At 47.5% G+C, this 14,960-nt stretch overlaps 1 protein-coding gene across 1 annotated transcript in view; it reads right to left on the reverse strand.

Annotated features, from left to right (window-relative positions):
* The window catches only part of HS6ST2 (heparan sulfate 6-O-sulfotransferase 2), a 126,876-nt gene extending 113,013 nt beyond the window's left edge, over nt 1-13,863 (reverse strand). The window contains exon 1 of the mRNA XM_066559439.1: nt 13,289-13,863. Coding sequence (XP_066415536.1) covers nt 13,289-13,800 — 512 coding nt within the window. The 5' untranslated portion in view covers nt 13,801-13,863. The remainder of the gene's footprint in view (nt 1-13,288) is intronic.
* Nucleotides 13,864-14,960: the final 1,097 nt, after the last annotated feature.

Here is a 14,960-nt window from a genome sequence, read left to right on the forward strand (position 1 = left end):
TTTTCCCCCAGTCTCCCTGCCTGGGGGGCAGCTGGGAGGGGGAACAGGAGGTGAGGAAGAGGTGGCTGGGATGGGACTGCTGCAGGTGACCCCAAAGAGCTCGATGGCACTTGCAAGCTGGAGTGATCTCATCTGACCCTGGGCCAGCAACACAGGCATCAGCCTAAACCAGGGACTCAGAAACACTTCACCACTACACTTTCCTGAGCTGCACTGTGCTCTCCTACACCACAACCAAGGATCAAAGCCAAGTGATTGCAGCACATCCCAGCCCTGCTCCCTGCATTAAAGCGAAGGGTTTTGCTTCTGTCTTTAACAGAAAGGGATGTTTCATCTCAGCTGCTCAAGCAAAGATGAAAAACCTCTTGCAAAATAAAAGAATGAGCTAAAAAGTCTGTCTTTCTGCTCCTCACTTCTCCAAACATCCAAGATTGGCTCCCACAGCTATCTCATCACAGATTTTAGGATCACTTACACAAGCACAGATCATGCCCTTGTACACAAGGACACAATGTACTCTTCAGCTTCCATAAATCCTACAGTAACCTAAATCCAAAAGAAAACACATCTCCCAAGTCCTGTAATAGAGCCCAACACAAACTTCCACAAATACCAAAAAAGGAATGACTTCTGGCAGCCCAGAACTGCAATTCCTGCCTTTACATTGCATCCCAGATGCCTGCTTCCCCTTTCCATAGGAAATTACATCAGTCCTCTGCTATAATCAAAATTATTAACCATACCTTAGAAGATACAGTCCTACACAGGCAAGCCACCTGTAAATGCTCATGTGCCCAGTGACTTCTGTCTGCCAAGTGCTTGGTGGAAGGAGATGAGGCCCCCACCCCAAAGTTGTTCTCCATAAGGGTCTTGGGAAGCCAAACACATGAAAGTCACAGGAAAGCATTTTGGTAACACCTGCTGCCAAAAAAGAGCAACTCACTTCACAGACTGTGTTACCTTCTCTTGATGATCAGATTTCAGCTTGAGTGCCCATCACCAAGAGAGGACAGACCTCAGGTTTAACCAGCCTAACCTCTATTCTAAACAACTAAAGGTACTGGGAACTCCAACATGTTCTGAGACACACAAATATCCTTAAAAAGAGTTTTAATCACAAGAGTAAAGAGACCAGAATATCACTTATCTTGATGGACCATTTTATAAGACATTAAATATTTTTACTGTAAGGGAAAAAATAAAGTATGATACTGCACTTTATACCCATAACTCTTCTATGATTACAGAGGTTTATTGCAGGAAGCAATTCACCTTCCTGACATCAGAAGATACATGAGGAAAAAGCAGAAGCAAAAATGTTCTGCTAATTTCAGAAAAAAAACATAACATGACAGGAAAAGTAAAACCAACTCTTCAGAGAATAAACAAGAGAGCCTTAGATTCCTTAAAAAAGCCTATAATTGCAATTTCCAAAGTACAGTTAATTTGTAACATTTAATACACAAGCTGTCATCAGCCTTAAACCTCAATTTCCAGACTCAGCTGTACCTGGGAGAGCAGCAGGATGGGCTGAGCACACAATCAAATCCTCCAGCACAACCGCTGAGCCTCCGCAGCCGAGCCAGAGAATCTGCTTATATATTTCACAAATAACCAGATCCCTCCATAATCCAGGCTCTGAGAAATTTTTATCTCACCATGAGCTCAGTTATTCTTAAGTCCTTTCTGTGTTTTTTTCTCCAGGCTGCCTGATACACTGACCAATTTTATAAAAAGGATTGGCTGACGGGAGGTCTGGATTCAGGTCAAACAGAGTTGGCCTTTTCAGTGTGCTCTTTCAGATGCTGATGGAAAACAGATTTAAAACTCCCATTTTCACCTGTACCCTCAAACAAACCAGGATGCCTGCCCAGGAAAGGCATCTCTTCCTACAGCCTTCCTGCAGAGGCATGGCTGTTACACAGAGTCTGAGTACGGTGCTGCTTTTGGTTCTCCAGGTCCCCAGCCCAAGGCAGATATACCAGCCAGGATGGACAACATCACATGGATGCATCAATTTACCCAACCTCTCCCCAGGTCTTTGGGTCCTGTAACAGGGAATCTCAACTTTCACGTGTCTCAGCAACTCTCTGGACCCTGCACCCTCTGCTTGTCCTGGTGCACACACAGCTGCAGCACCGACCACCCCAAGGTGTAAGACAGCAAGAACTGCAGCAGGGGAAAGATGGCATCCCAAACAAGAGAGAATACACTCAAAAGCCCAAGTCTGCAGAGCACAAAACCTTGCCACTCCAGGGCAACAAAACATGCTGACACTGTTACTGATCCCTATTCTGCACAGCCCTGAGCAATAAATTTAAACACTTTGAGCCTATGCTTAAGCAATATATTTAAGTACTTTTGGTAACACAACAGAGTTCAAGCTTGACAAGACATAGTTTGTGTGCCTCTTAAACCTAGTGATGCACAACCTCCTTCTGATCCCATCTCCAGAAATATCAGCACCATTATGTGCTTACACTTAAATGTCCCAATAAATAAATTTAAAACCATTTATGGCAGATTTTTCCAAAAGCTGTATTGTACCAAACCCCAGGCCACATGCAATTAGCACTTTCATCCTTGCAAGCAACAAAATAGCTCAGTAATTCAAAACACAGGGCAGTGCTAACACATTTCCTGCACAGTATTTTCTGCTGATTGTATTTCTAGCAAAACTGCAATTTCTTCTTGCACATGGTAGCATGTTAACTATGCCACAAAATACTGGGTGATAAAGCAGCTTGCAGAAGTCTTTCCCAGTCAAAACTCATCCCCAGCCACTGCCCTCTTGTTCAGCTGTTCTGCATCACTGCTAGCAAACTGTGAGCTCCAATCTCCAGCAGGTATTATCAGCAATACCCCATAAATCTAACTCAGTAAGGAAGTTGTCTCTATCCATAAAATTCTGAGAGTGCTCGTATTCCAACCCAGAACACTGCTGACTTCCAAAATGCAACTATCAGCATGGAAAGTGAGCCAGTAGAAGGCTGCCTCATCTCAGGGAAAGCAGCTGCAGGTGCAACTACTCTTTTCATTTGTTTTCTGCCTCTTCTCTGGAAACGGGATGAAAAAAAGGCTTTCATAACTGTGCTTCGCCAAATCCATCAGTTGTGTTTATGGGCTCACCTGGGGTCTATCTGAAGCAGGACTGACTTGAATGACATTACAACAGTCTTGCAATTTAACAGAGTTAAGAGATACAAGGAACTGACTTCTGAAGGAAGTCTCATGTCAAGGAACTGAGGCTTCTCCTAGGTCTCTGCTACCGCTGTGCCTTCTGATGGTCTAGTCCCTTCCACTCTGAGCAGCTGCAGCCTTGACAGCCACCAGACAAAGCAGCAGCTTAAAGCACAGCAGTTTCATTCCTACTGACTTTGGGCAGGACTTGTGGTGTCACACCCCCAAAGTCTCCTGTTTGGAGGGCAGGTCCTGGCTTTTCATTACACCCTTCAGTCAGAGCACCAGGTTCCCAAACACACCTTTAGAGCATGATTAGATCTTACTTTAGGACAACTGTACTTAGGATCTTCCTAAGCTGTAAATTTCAAAGAGCAAAGTTGTACATTGCTTCATTCGTGAAAAGGGGTGAAACCAAGATGATGCAAGAGGTCTGGCCTGGAAGCACTGAGTGGTGTGACTCCACACCAGCAGCCACATGGACAGGGAGCTTCCTCTGACCTTCCTGGGAAGAGAAGGAACATCACAGCCCTCCCAGGACACCAGCATGTGCACAGCAGGCTGCTGTCACCTGTCACTACAGCACTCTGGTTTTCTATTTAAACACTACAGATTCCCTAAATTCAAACTGAACACAATATTTCCAGTGCCTCTACCCAGGATTAGTCACATATAGACAGCAAAGCCACTACATGCAGCCAGGCTAGGAAATCCAACATCCTTTCTGCTATGTACAGATGGAAAGATATCCTCGTGCAAAGAGCTGAATTACACAGACAAGGCAGTGGCTGAGAAGAGATGACACACTTGGTGATGAAGACAGGACTCACCCCAGGTATAATGTCTTGGCTTCTCCAATCCCACTCCATGTTTATGTACCACTTTTCGTTCAAGCTAACCAGAATTAAGCAGCAACAATCCACATGAAAGCCAAACAACTGATCTTTATAGTCAGCTGCATTTGAAAGCAAAAATTCTACCCCACATTTTATTGACCGATAGATGCTAGAAATCACCAAAGTAAAAAAAAACCCCAAACCTACTGAAGTTTTGGCTAAAGATGTGCACTTAGTAAAAGAGAAAATGAGGTGACCATGCCAAGACAAGCTTTTTCTCTTACCAGAGACTGACTTGAATGCTTACCAGCACACAAGAGTTGAAGGAGTTAAAGACTAATTTATGCCATTAATGTTTTTGCAAGTCACTCAGCTACCATCCAGCAGGCACATCCTGTTGTGTCTGACATTTCCTTGAGCGCTTTCTCTTTCTCTGTGATACCACTGTTCTGATTAGATCCAACACCCCTCAAAGAAAAAGAAACAGCACTGTGAAAGGCAGAAGCCACACAGCCATCTTCTACAGTTGGAGGAATTAGTTCCAGGAGGAACAAAACCTGCCACTCTTCTGGAAATGCTGCAGGGACAGACCCTCCTCCCACCTCCAGCCCCCTCTGAGTGCTCCATGGGGAGGAGAGCCCCCACAGCACCTTCACCACCAAGAGGAGTTAACTGCTGGCAAAAAACATGATAAAGTTACTACCTGGCAGGTTTTGCTTAAGCAAGACACAAGCTTATTCCAAATAACTTTCTCTGAACCCACAGTAAAAAAAAAAAAACTTGGTACCTCAGAATGGCTTGGGATTGCTCCAGGGACTAACTTTCCCACAGGCAAAAGGAAATGCTCTCCCCTCAGTTACCCTGAAAAAGAAACTCTCAAAAGCAGCTTCTCTGGCTCTGACCAAGGAAACATTGTTTTGCTTAACAGGGGGGGTTAAAATAGTTGCTTTTCTCTGAACCCAAGGAAAGCTGAAGGAAATAATCAGTGGCAGAGAGTGTTTCAGTCACTCGATTTGGGCGTCTGCCGAAGGATCTTACAGTTCAAACAGAGCACTGAATGAGCAGATTGCCATTGCTGGGAGCCTTGCAATGTTTTAACTTAGCCAAAAAAAAAAAAGGATTTATGGCAGAATTGATCTTCCAGCTACTCGGACCTCTAAGAGCATCAAAACTGCACAATCCTTTTGATTACAGGAAATTAGGAGCATTTGCTACAAGGATCTCATGAAAGGCATACTCTTCTTCATGCCTTTATGGAGATGTGCAAAATCATTTATGCTGCAAGATTATCTCCCTTGTAGCTGCATATATTTAGTTATATTACATCAAAAGTTTGGCTCCTTCAGAGTTGGATAAGCAGCTGAGAAGCAAGAAGTAACATGATTTGAGTCTCACCCCTAATGGATCTTATGATTTATAGGCCTCTAAAGACTAATGATTTTTTTCAAGACTAAAAAAGAGGAGATTTCACTCAAAGCTGTATATAATAGCTTAAATGGATTCTGTCTTTAAAAGCATGAACAGCTGAGAAAGAAGGCTAAAGTCAGGGAAGAAGAAAAAAAGCTGGTCCTAATTGCCACTTATTCAAAAACATTATCTTGTTATATGCATATATTCACTATCCACCCAGAGATATGGGAGTGGATGGAAAAGGCAACAGCACATGAAGTGTTTAGACTTTCTATTTCCACAAAACCCACCCCCCTCGATGATAAACACAGGTCCCACCCAATGAAAACATATTAAAGGAAATCTACATTGGCTGTTTACATCAGCAATATGAACTTAAATGCAAAAGAATGGATTGCTTTGGCTTCTTAGTCTCACATTAGCAAATGCAATTATCTTTCATTAATTTTACAGAGTGTTCACAGTAGAAATTAAATAATTTCTTCATGTCTAAGAAAAACTTTACTGTGTTAATTATTCATAAATACCAAAGTCTCCTACTTATTACTCATCACAAATGTGATTCGTTTCAATAACGCCTGAATAATTCGGTGCTACCCTATTAGTCCCAGAACACAATGTACAATTGCCAGCATCAGCAAGTCAATCACAAACAATAATCCACGCTTGCCAGCTGCCAAGGAAGAAGAGGAGGAGGAAGGAGGAGGCAGGAATGGCAGGAATGGCATTTTCCCCCTACCCCAGTCACCGTGCTGCCTCCATCATCCCATGAAAATGAGAGTCCCACATCTCCTCTCCTGGCTGGCTTTGCTTCCACCAAGGAGCTGCAGACTCAGGCACTGCTCGGGCAAGAATTCCATCCCCAAACTGGGAGCAGGGAACCAGGCTCCCAAGGGAACAAGGCAGCAGCTGGGGATGCTGAACAGCTTTGCTTCCCTGCCTGTTCGCATCTGGGCAGGCAGCTATCCAGCAATGGGAATTAACTGATCGAGAAGGGAAAGGGAGATTAATCCTCACAAGTATGTAAGGAGCCTACAAGGATAATTCCAAAAATGGCTGAGGGCTGCTCACCCACAGTAATCCCTGCAGAGTGAAACAAAGCCCAGGCACCATTGCTGCAGCAAAGTGGTTAAATAAGGGAATTACCCAGAGTTTTGTGCCCTGGCCGCTTGGCTGCTCAGCAGGTTGAGCTTATGGGAGGGCAAGAGATGACTGAAAAGTTACTGCAGGAATAAAATAAGCTGAATATGCTGGAGTTACAAGATTTTGTATTATTCCTTCAGTAACTTAAAAAAGAAAAACTTGTTCACATCACCAAAATCTTAGAGTTGCACCAAATCACAAATATATATAAATATACATATAATTTTTTTCCATTAAAATGTCAAGAAATCCTTTGACACAAGATTCATTTGACATGGGTTCCATCCAGCCCAGCTGTCCTGCCCTTGGCATGGCTCCCAGAAGCATCCTGGACCCTGCTGCACTTCCCAAAGCCTGTGTCTTCTCAGAAAGACCCATTCTAACATCCCATTTTCAGACACATATCAATTATTTTTGCTTTCTAGCAAGTTACACGAGCTAATTTGGGCCGAAGCCATACAGAAATGCTGCCTTTATTATTACAGTTGTGGAGAAAGTAAATTAATGCAAAGGATTGCACACAGAGGCCTAATCCATTTGAGGTAAATCAATGCATTGCACATTTAAATTGCTCTGCTTTCCTTCAGAAAAGTACATTGAAGTGATTCATTAGGCACTGAACTGTTCACAGAAACAGACCAATTCTCTTAGGCATGCCAGTGCATCTCTGCTAGTTAAATTTAAAAAGCAATCAAATCTACTAATAAGTCCTTTTTGCCGACATTTACATCAGTAGAGAACATGATTCCTGACAATTCAGATTAAATAAATGAAGCACAAATTAATCTCAGTTAATATGTCTCAGGACCAACGCTTGACTTGTTAAACTTAAAAATCTGTCTTTTAATAAAAATAACTTATTGGTAACGCCTGACTTCCAAGCGCCTTTGATAACCTTTATTAAAGGTCATAAAGTTATCAAGAGGGATCACAAGGCACAATCTGTGTCTATTTTAATACAGTCAAAGCATTTATTTATAGTTTAATTTGAATATTTATAAATTCCAAAAGAAAAATTAACAGAAAGGTAACCTTTTAATAAAAAGTAATCAATTCTTGGTACAGCAGCACCATGCCACAGTGTTCAAATTCCCACTCTCTTCTTTAGGAAGGACCAACTCAGATAACATATGGAATAAAACAATTCAAGGTATAACACCTGTGCTTCATATCTTGCTCTACTGCAACCACTGGGAATTATTTCTGCAACAATTAATGCCTTCTCTCTACCCACAAGAAATGCTCAAATTTAAAGTTAAAGGCAGCATGAAAAATATACTTTCAAATAACTGAAAGTAAATTTGCACCTTATTAAAGACTTAGAGAAAAAAAATTATTTTTAATCCCTTTAAGAAGCCCAACATTTTATCTGCAAAACCAGCAATATCAATTTAGAGAGCTTAACAAGTCCTACAGTCCAAATCTAAAATAGCCATGAACTTAAGTTTATAACCAAGCCTTTCAAGGTTAGTCCTTGTAATGGGATTAGGTGAAAGAAACACTTGTACTTAGGAAAATAGTGCCTTGCCCTTCCCCTCAAAACCCCTTTTTCACTCTGTAGGCTGGTCCACGGCTCCTACTGCTTTGGTCCCAAGAGGTGCCATGCAGGAAAATTCAGCTGCTGGAGGTGCAGGTTTGTGGGTGGCAAGATAGCAAATCCCACCCTGCAACCACCAGGCTGGAACAAGCAGGGGCATCAGGAAATCTTGCTGATCAATGAAGCAGCTCAGAGCCACTCAGGCCTGGCAGCATCTCTACAAAAGCTCTGGGTTTTGTTGGTTTCGGGTTTTTTGTTTGTTTTTTGGGTGTTTTTTTGTTTTGTGGTTTTGGTGATTTGTTGTTTTGGGTTTTTTTTTTTTTTGCTTTATAACTGTTGCTCAGTTTTTCCTGGGGAGTTTCAGTGGTGTGTATTTCAAGGGCAGGCAGGCACCCTCCTGGTGCTCTGGCCAGAGCCCAGGTTACAGCAGGTCACCCCATCTGCTCACTCACAGCCTCCAGCTCAGCTGGGCTGGTCCCCTCTCTCCCTGAGCAGCCCCCCAGGCTTCACCCCAGCACTGGGGGACTCCATCCTGGGAAATGGTGTCTGCTCCACCAGCTCCAGAGGTTCTGAATTGTCCACCTCCTGCTGCAGCCTGCATTATCCACCCAAAGTCTTGGGGCACCGTGGGACCTCTTCAGCCTGCAAGGGGTTTAGTGCTGCTTTATGGGGCTTAACTATTCCCCAACTTCCACCACTACAGGTGAAACACTGAGTTCATCCACTTGCACAGCTATTTAACACCTCTGCAGCAGGGAGAGGCACACTCAAAGGCTGCTAAGAACCAAACCCTACAAATGAATTTTCTCTCCCTGGCAGTGCTACAGATGGTTTTCCCCCTCCACACCAAAGCAGTTCACTGGGAAGCTGTTACCAATACCTTTGTAGCTACCTACACACTCCACCATAACAAAAACTCACTGTGGGAAAACTAAAAACTAAACAAACCCCACCTCAGTTAGAGCCAGTAGTGCTGAGCTCAGAGTAGATGACTCCACATTTTCAAGAGCACATGGATTAATCTGTTCACCCAACAGAGACACACACTGTATCTCCAGTTTGCTAGGAAATGTTTCAACCTTTTTTTTTTTTTTTCAGATTTTTGTAAGACTCAGCTTGGAAGGGTTGCAGTAACATGCAGGGACAAGATAAGAACACCCATGCATTGCCAGCAGCCTCTGCTCCACATCACAACAGCCTGGTGCCAGCATCAGGCCTCCCAAAAGCCAGCAGGCACCAACCTGGCCCAACAGGCTTGTACCAGCAGCACAAAGTTTCCTCCAATCTCAGACTTTCTGGCTCCAGAGGCAGCTCTACAAGCTCGTTCTCCCTTCAACAGGGAACATCTCCTTCCTTTAATGCTACCCAGGAGGAACATCAAATACAGCCTGACCTTCAACCACAACCACATCTCTCACCAAGGAGGGGACAAAGCCATGACACCACTTAAGAATGCTGGTACCTGTATTTGCTCCTATGTCTCATTACAGTTTCCTGTCTAACCTCAAGGCCTTTTGTTTCTTGCAATGGTGCCACTGGATTTACTGCTATAGACAACTTCAGTAGACACTTCCCATAATAATTAGCCAGAGCTGAGAGAAATCTCAGTCCTGTGATGCACAGTTACTTTGGATGCTGCCTCAGTTCAGTGTGCCAAAAGCTTTGAGGCTTCCACAATCAATCAAGTGACCCAAGTCAGTCACTCATGACTAGGAAAAAGCACATTTCTCCTTTCTCACCACTGGTGCCAAGAAGCTGAGACAATCCCCTCCTTTCTGCCACCACCATCAGCCCATTCCACACACCTCCCAAGTAGCAGATCCAGAGCACTGAAAGCATCAATTTTGCCTATACCTTCACCCTTCCCTCTTCTGTGATTTCTGGGCGCTGCAGTGGTGAGCAGGGCTGATGGAACAGGAGACAAACAGGAACAGGAGCATATAGAACAAGCACATCAATGGGATCCAAGAAGAGAAACACAAAAATCCCAGCCCTCACACCAGAAAACCATGTTCTTCCAGGGGAAGAAAGATCTTCTCCTTCTTTGGTTCTATTTACCTGCTTGCTACTTATTAAGGAGCACAAGCCACCATTACAAAGAAAATGAAGTTTTGGGAACCTATAAGCTCACAGACAGGAAAGGACCATGGTGTTAAATCCACTTCAGGATTGTGTTAAAGCACAATAGCCATGCTGAGTATTTCTACTGCTCCACTGAGGGAATCTGTGCTCCAAACCTGCAATTCCCAGAGAAAACAGAGGCAGACTACTAACAGAATTAAGAGCAGATACTGCAGGATGACTGCTGCAGGCAGCAAGGTTCTTTATGCGTACACCCTCCAGGCTGATCCCATCCCATCCTACCACAGAGATGCTCTGTACCTGGTGCTGAGCATTGCATGGTCCAGAAGAGAGCTTTCTCCAGACTAACAAAGATTCAACTTTTAAAGAAAACAAAAGGCCCCTAGAGACCAGCCCAGGTAACCAGCAATCTGACAAGCAGACTTGCCACACCTGAAAAGACAAACACCTGTGCAAAGTAATCACACATAGGTGCAAGCTAAAAGGTTTGATGGAAGATTTGGGTCTTTCCAGACAAGGCTACACAGCCACAAGACAGTAACTATAGACTGCTTGATGCAGCTGCCAAGGAGTTCAAATCACTCTTACAACAGGTCTCACTTTTCAATCACCTCAACTGTAAATGCCTTTTCTATAAATTCCTACCCTTATCAAGACAAGGTTCACTTGAGAAAATTCTTCTATGCTCCTGATAGAATTCTTCTCCCTGCCCTCACAATGCTCCCCAAATGGGCCCTGCACTCCTCCAAGCTGCTTCCCCTTCTCTCAGGATTTGCACACCAGGTCTGTGAGTTCCTTTCCCTTCCCACCATCACACACGACCCAGGATGGTCAGGACTCCCTCTAAAAACCTCAGTTCAGGAATAGCCAGGCTGACCCCACTTGGAGCCAGCACGGCTTCCCAGCTTAGGCACCCCCATCCCACACCTACTGCAGCTCTGAAAGCAGCTTTTATCTGCCCAGAAAGGGCTTAGACTGCCTGTCTGCTACTGGCAGTAGGTAGAGCTGCTAATTAACCAGTTGTCAGCTGAACTGCTGCTAAATTGAGAGCACAAACTAAAATTAAAGATGAGGTATTAAAACGGGCAGAAAGACTTGAAAGGACTATTGTTCATTTAAGAACTTCTCTTCCTTGTATTTTTTAAACATTTAGAAATTGCAGTCCAAATAATTGCTTGTCAAGACATTTTTTTTGGAGAATAACTGTAGCTATTCAGCAAGCTGTGTAATTAGGTTATTAAAAGTATAATATCATTTGGAAGGCTTTGAGAGAGTAGACCTCTACCTAACACAAAATCATCAAAGCTTCATTTTCCTCCCTCTCTCCTGGCTTCAATCCCAAGTCACAAGTCCTAGCAACCTCTCAGAAGTCAGCTGTGACAGCAGACATTGTTTATAGGATAAGAAACCATCGCTCTGAACTCCTGAGCAGGAACATGCACTGCTTCCATTCCAACTCAGGAAAGCATGTCTGGTATCCAACAAAGGGAAAAAACATACAAAGCCAAAAGCTGCAGACAAAATCCCAGCTCTCCAGCCTGATGCTCCCTTCCCCCTCAGGTGGTGGGTTCAGGACAAGGAGCCTCCCCTTTTTCTGGAGGGCACAGCTAAGACCAAGCACAGGCAGACTTGTCTCTAGGAAAGGAAGGAAATCCCTGACCCACAGGTACAGCACTGCAGGCCAGGCCCATCTCTGGAGAAAGAGGAACACTGGAAGCAGTACAGCAAAACAGAGCACATGTTATGTGATTTACATTTCTGCTGACAAACAACATGCTTATAGGACAGGTAAAATAAACTACATAGCTGCAAGGCTCAGCAGCCTGAAACCAGGAGGCTAATAGATCCAGAGGGCAAGGAATTGGTCCTTGATGTTCGCAAATGGGATGTCACAAAAATTAGACAATTAAAATTTAAAGCAGTAGGGAAGACAAAAGAGCAGGAATCACAATAGCCAAGTCTGATGAAGAGCTGGTCCTTGGGTACAGGACCATAATGATGCTAAGCATTTTTCTACTAGATGGCAGTGTAGTGTCACACTATATAAAAGGAATTCTAGAAAGAAATTGCTTTGTATTACAAGTGAATCTGTGCTTAGACTTGACTTCAGATAGCATGATGTATAACAGCAGCCTCTCTGTAAAGGGACCTGCTGTTAGTCTCACAGTGCAATAGGAGTGATACTCTAGTTTCTAATTTCCCACAAAAGAAGGGAAAAAGACACTGAAACCCTGAGCAGTTCTGCAACACAGTACAGCCACAGACAAGCTCCTGAGTCTGTCACAACCGAAGGTGGGCTCTGATCAAAGAGCTCTGGGAGAAGGGGAAGCAGGTCCTTACTGCTCAGGAGGAAAAGCCCCTGGGCTTCTGAAAGGCAGGGGCAACTTTTAGGCAACACCCTTGCTACGGTCAGGGGAGGTTGGCAACTTCGAGGGAAGATCCAGGAATAAAAAGAGAGCAGTGCCAGTAAAATCCAAATGCAAGCACAAAATTATCAAGGTTAGGGCTGAAGAACAATGCAAATATTTGCAGTAACTCAGCCATAACAGTAACCTTTACTTTGCATGGCCGCCATCCTGAAGCCAAACTTCAGGTACCAAGAAGATACAGCGGCTCACCAACAGTCCCAAAACCAACATTAATTCTTGGCGCACACTGGAGCTGCAGGAGCTCCGTACAGCCAAAGATGGAAAAGCTCTGGGGGAAGCTCGCAGGCAGCCGAAGCACCCTCCCTCCTGCGAGAGCCGCTCGGGGGTCCCCAGGCTGCGGGGCTGCCAGGCCTGCTCCTGTGTCACCGGGCTCATCACCCCCGGCCTCTCCCCGCCAGCGGTCACAACCGCGACAGCCGGCGGGACATCACCTCCATCACCCTTCCATCGCCTCCCTGCCGGCGGAGCGGGGCAGGTATTGCCCGCTCTGCAGAGCTCGGGGCACGCTGCGCCCACCGCGGCGGCTCCCGGCGGTGCCAGCTGCTCTGTGCCGGGATGCCGGGCTCACACCGCGCCCCCTCCCTCCTCCCGCCGCATCCCCGGCACGGCTGCGCCCCGCGGGCCATCGCCCGTCCCGCCGCCGCCGAGAGCCCCCCGGGGCACGGCCTCACCTGGAGGGCCGGAGCCGCACCTCCTTCTTGCTGTCCACCACGGAGGGCACGCAGTTGGTGAGCTCGGTCCAGTCGGCGTGCAGCCCGCAGCTCCAGCCGGTGGAGAAGCGGGAGAAGAGCCAGGTCTCCCGCTTGCCGGGCCGGTGGCAGGTGCACTTCTTCTGCCCGGCGCGGCACTCGCAGGGCTGCTCCAGCTGGATGTTGCGGACCAGGTGCCGCCCGAAGGTGGTGCCGCCCGTCTTCTGGATGTGCAGGAACACGATCAGGTCGTCCCCCTTGATGTTGAAGTCCACCCGCCGCAGCAAGTCGTCGGCGGAGAAATTGAAACGGGGAACGAAACGCGCCGGCGTCTCGTCCTCCGCCCGGTACGGGTCGGCGGCGGCGGCGGGGCTGAGAGCGCGGAGCCGCAGCAGCTGGCACTCGGTGCCCGGGCAGACGTACTGCAGCACGATCACGGCGAAGAGGAAGAGCATCACCAGCGCCAGCAGCACCTTGTGGGACCGGTCCTCCATCGTCGCCGGGAACGCCGCGCATCGCCGCCGCCGCCCCGCTCAGAGCCGCCGCAGCCGCCGCCGCCTCCGCCGCGGCGGGACCCGCGCCGCCGCCATCGCCCGCCGCTGCCCACGGCCCTTCCCGGCAGCCCCCGCGCCCGGCCCCGCCGCTCCTCCGCCCGCCCCGCCGCGGCCGCGCCCCCTCCCGGGCCCGCCCCCGCCGGGCCCGCCCCGCGCGGCCGCTCCGGCACCGGAGCGGGACGGCACCGCCACCGCCTCCTCCCCTCCCCGCCAAGACCGCCCCCGGCTGCCACTCCCCTCCGCACCGGCACCGGGACGGCACCGGCACCACCCCGCTCCGCCAGGCCGCTCCGCACCAGCCCCGAGAATGGGACGGGCAATGGGACCGGGACTGGGACTTCACCGGCAATGGCACCAGGACTGGGACCGTACTGGCACCGCACTCCACGCACGGACCGGGACTGGCAGGGCGCCGGGACCGGCGCTCCCGCCGTCGCGCACACCGGGTGTGCTCTGAGCATGGCCGGCCCGGGGCGCTCCGGGATGCTCCGTCCCGCTGTGCCCGTGCCGGAGCGGGCGGCGGCCCGAGGAGCGGTGCGTGTCCCGGGCCCGCCGTGCCCGCGGGCAGCCCGGGGCGCAGGCGGACGGGGCCGTTCGCAGGGAGCGGCCAGGTCACGGCAGCGGCCGCGGAGTCACCGTCCCGCCCGCCCAGCACACACACACAACACAAATACACATACACACACACACATACAAAACACACACACACACAAACACACACACACATACACTCACACCACACACACACACACACGTACACACACACCACACAAACACACACACAAACACACACACATACACACACACCACACAAACACAAACACACACACAAACACACACACACAAACACACACACACACACACACACACACACAAAACACACTCCCATCCTTGGGCACCGAGCTGTCCACTGTCTCTCTGCCCCTCACACCAACACCCGATGTTTTGGTTTTGTTTGGGGTTTTTTGGGTGCAGAGGTAGTGCACTGACTGCTTTTCTTGACGCCCCAAGTCGTTTCTGTTGTTTCAGGTAGCAAATACCTGCATTGTCTCTGTCAGCATATTTCAAAACCTCTCTGCGCAAGGAGAGTGTTCTGTAAA

The sequence above is a fragment of the Molothrus aeneus genome, chromosome 14 (genome assembly GCF_037042795.1).
Source record: "Molothrus aeneus isolate 106 chromosome 14, BPBGC_Maene_1.0, whole genome shotgun sequence".
In the NCBI taxonomy this organism is placed as follows: Eukaryota; Metazoa; Chordata; class Aves; order Passeriformes; family Icteridae; genus Molothrus; species Molothrus aeneus.